Source organism: Coturnix japonica, chromosome W (assembly GCF_054131305.1).
Source record: "Coturnix japonica strain WE chromosome W, WE-NBRP24, whole genome shotgun sequence".
Classification (NCBI taxonomy): Eukaryota; Metazoa; Chordata; class Aves; order Galliformes; family Phasianidae; genus Coturnix; species Coturnix japonica.
In genome coordinates, this window is record NC_140701.1 from 5,378,858 (window position 1) to 5,382,245 (window position 3,388).

Here is a 3,388-nt window from a genome sequence, read left to right on the forward strand (position 1 = left end):
TGACAGGGATGCCTCATTGGGCATTGGGGTGCATCTAAAAGGGCTTCAATCTTTGGTTCTTGGGTTCAGGCCTTTGAGAGGGGTTCACCCTTTGATTCCTTGGGGTTATACACTTTTCTGACCCATTTGGCATCAGGGTTCTGCTTTTAGTTGCCCTTTCTCCCCCGTTTTCCGTCTCTATCCCCCTCCAGGGCTCCATAGCAGAGACACTTTGCTGCAGCCTTCATATATAAACTTCATATATAATCTTCATGTGTGAACTTCATATAAAAGCAGAAGAGAAGCATGCAGACCAAGCAGCATCTGAGTGCAGAATGGATGCTGCCCATCCCATCTCTCTTCCTATCTATGTCTGCTCTCACTCTGTGCTTTTCAAGGGGGGAATCTTTCCCCATCTCCAAAGCAAAGGGTCCCAAACTCCAAAGTGAGGGGAATAATAGATATGGATTTTATTGAGGGCTTTCTTAACAACTAACAACAACCAATTGGGGGTAACATTGGCTAATGGGTTAATATGGGCTAATTACAATTAGAGACCGTTCTTATAGGCCATGGCTGCTCTGATGAGCCATAGAATGAAAGACGACCAAGAGTAAAGACAGAAGAAAGGGAAGGAGGGACAGAGAGGCAGCAAAGCGAGGCGGTTCAGCGCTGGTAGATCCATTCACATCCTGCTGTCGGGTGCGGATCTTCAGTCTGATGGGCCATCAGAGGTTTGTTGTTTGACAGCGACTCCCGATGACAGTCCAGACTGATTTCCAACAAATCCAACGTGGTGGCACTCAGCCGCCTGCCATCACTGCCCCACTGCTGTGCCTGGGGGCAGGAGCACAGGAGAGGCCCCTTCCGTGGGGACAGAGCCCTGTCCCGTGCCCCAGCACGCAGCCCCGAGCTGGGAGGGGTTACTGAGCTGGGTGGTCAGATGGGCAGCAGCCCATCACAGACCACACGCAGGGTCCTGCTTGCAAAGTACGCCACGGAAGCGTACATTGGCTGGGGCAGCACCCGCAGCAGGAGCCGATAGAGCAGCTCCTGGTCATAGTGCTGGGCGTAAAATAGGGCAGAGCCCAGCACAGCGATGAGCAGCAGCTGGAGGCAGACGAAGATGAGGCAGATGGTCCTGTGGGGTGAAAGAGGGTCGGGAATGAGGCGTCTGTGCCCCATGGCAGCACAGCCCCATATGGTGCCAAAGGGGCTGCAGAGGGGTCCAGGCCATCAGCACATTGATGGGAACCCAGCTGCTGTTGGCAAAGAGCAATGAGGGGATACTCACTGCATCCAGAAGGAGAACCCACGTCTCCTTGCCCGCTCCTTCTTCTCCTGTAGGTGAAGATGGGGCAGAGATGGAGGTCAGGGTCTGCTGCACAGCAGGGGGATCATGCAGGACTCGGGAGCCCAGCAGCACTACAGTGCTGTAAGGAGCCCTGTCCTCAAGGAGACCCCATTGCATGGGGAGACCAGTGTTGGATGGGGAGACCCCTGTTGGATGGGATGAGGGTGCTGTGTGTTCTGCTCCTTACCAGCTGTACTTCCACCAGCTCCGGCAGCACAGCCCCAGGCTCACACTCCACCTCCATCTCCATCTGATGCTGCTGCCTGTGGGCAACAAGGCTTGGTTGGAGTCTATCACCACAGGGGGCTCCCAAACACTGTGTGCCCTCCCCCCAGGGCTGGGATGGGGCTGCTCTGCCACACTGTGCAGGAACCAGAGCCCCATCTCCAGCAGCACTGCAGTCCCATTGCTGCCCCAGGTGTGTCAGAGACCCCTGTGTGCAGGTGTGGGGTGCAGGATCCCACTCACCAGGCACCCTCCAGCTCCAGCTCCTCCCGCTCCTCTCGCAGGCGCTGTTTCTCCCTGCGCAGCACCTGGAAGACAAAAACATGAGCTCCAGGTCCACAACATGGGGGTGGGCAGACCCCACCACTCCCCTCATCCCACCACCCTACCTCGATCTCCATTGTCTGAGCCTTCAGCTGCTCTTCCAGCTGGGCAATGAGCTGCTTCTCCTGCAAGACAACACGTGTGCCATGAGGGGTGGCTGTGTTGGGTCCCATGGACCCGAGGGATTGGGACCGAGGTCCTCCTGCACAGCCAGAGGCGTGAGGATGCTGAGCTGTGAGGACGAGCCCTCACTGCCCCCTACCTGCTCCAGCTCCTCTTTACGGGCAGCTGTTCTTTCAGCCCTTATTTGCTGGGCATTCTGTGGGAAAGGAGAAGAGCAGCGGCTGTCAGGGCACCGGTGCTCCCATGGGGCTCCGTCCCCTCCTGCCTCCTCCATCGGGGCAAGCAGGACCTGCAGGGCTGGAGCTGCAGACCCACATGAGGGGACTTCTCCCACCCCACACCACACAGCAGCATCTCCTCACCTTCAACAAAGACTCCCTGGCTGTGGCCGTGCGGTTCTCCATGATCCGCTCATGAGCCTGTGGGAGGGGAAAGGAGCAGCGTTGTCCCCCGGCCCTTTGCTGCCATGCCATGGGCAGGGTGCCCTCCAGCCGGCAGCTTGGCCCTTCTGTGCCCGTCCATTCAGTGCTCACCTGCTCCAGCTCCTGCAGCAGCTCCACGCGCTGCAGCGCTGTTAATGTTCCACTGGCAAACTGGGCCCGCATTGCTGCACCACTCGCACAGCTCCTTGCAGGACCTGCACCGCCTGCAGAATGGGGCCGGCAGGTTCGGTGCTGACCCACTGCCCCTACCCCACCCCGGCGGGGCTTCTATGAGGTCAGCGTGTCATTGTGATGTCACCTTGAAGGTCACAGAAACAGAGCATGGTTTGTGCTGGAAGAGTCCCTGAAGGTCATTAAGAACCAGAGAATGGTTTGTGTTTGGGATGGAGGCTCCTTGAGGATCAAAGAACCAGCTTGTGTTGGAAGGGTCCTGGAAGGTCACAGGACTGTAGGATGGTGTGGATGGAGGTGTTCCTTAATGAAAATGGAAGTATAGAAGGGTTTGTGGGGGAGGATCCTTGACAATCTTAGCACTGCAAGGAGGGTTTGTGTTGGAAGAGTCCGTGGAGATCTGAGGAAATACAGAACAGGTTGGTTTGGAAGGGTTCTGGAGGATCAAAGAAGCATGAAGTGGTTCTTAGTGTTCTTGAGGGTTGTTTTTAGGTTTGGAGTTTGGGTTTGTGTCTCTGTTGGGTTTGGGTTCTTGAGGGTTGTTTTTAGGTTTGGAGTTTGGGTTTGTGTCTCTGTTGGGTTTGGGTTCTTGAGGGTTGTTTTTAGGTTTGGAGTTTGGGTTTGTCTCTGTTGGGTTTGGGTCATTTAGGGTTACTTTTAGGTTTGGGGCCTGTGTTTGTGTCTCTGTTGGTTTGGGTTCTTGAGGGTTGGTTTTAGGTTTGGGGTTTGGGTTTGTGTCTATGTTGGGTTTGGGTTCTTTAGGTTGTTT

General features: G+C 55.6%; 1 protein-coding gene across 1 annotated transcript; it reads right to left on the reverse strand.

Annotated features, from left to right (window-relative positions):
- Nucleotides 1–829: 829 nt before the first annotated feature.
- LOC146754359 (uncharacterized) lies at nucleotides 830–2,688 on the reverse strand. The gene is made up of 8 exons (XM_085527689.1): nucleotides 2,539–2,688; nucleotides 2,368–2,424; nucleotides 2,145–2,201; nucleotides 1,948–2,007; nucleotides 1,802–1,866; nucleotides 1,521–1,596; nucleotides 1,274–1,320; nucleotides 830–1,120 (listed from the first exon to the last, which is right to left on the reverse strand). The coding sequence occupies exons 1-8, from the start codon at nucleotides 2,608–2,610 to the stop codon at nucleotides 919–921; spliced, it is 636 nt and encodes a 211-aa protein (XP_085383815.1). The 5' UTR covers nucleotides 2,611–2,688; the 3' UTR covers nucleotides 830–918.
- Between the last annotated feature and the right edge of the window lie 700 nt (nucleotides 2,689–3,388).

What these genes read in the sequence shown, in the direction of transcription:
- LOC146754359 (XM_085527689.1), bottom strand. Translation starts at nt 2,610, where the DNA reads ATGCGGGCCCAGTTTGCCAGTGGAACATTAACAGCGCTGCAGCGCGTG. An exon ending in GTAAAGAGGAGCTGGAGCAG is followed by an intron (nt 2,008 to 2,144) that starts GTAGGGGGCAGT and finishes GTTGTCTTGCAG; the next exon opens with GAGAAGCAGCTCATTGCCCA. An exon ending in CTGGAGCTGGAGGGTGCCTG is followed by an intron (nt 1,597 to 1,801) that starts GTGAGTGGGATC and finishes TGTTGCCCACAG; the next exon opens with GCAGCAGCATCAGATGGAGA.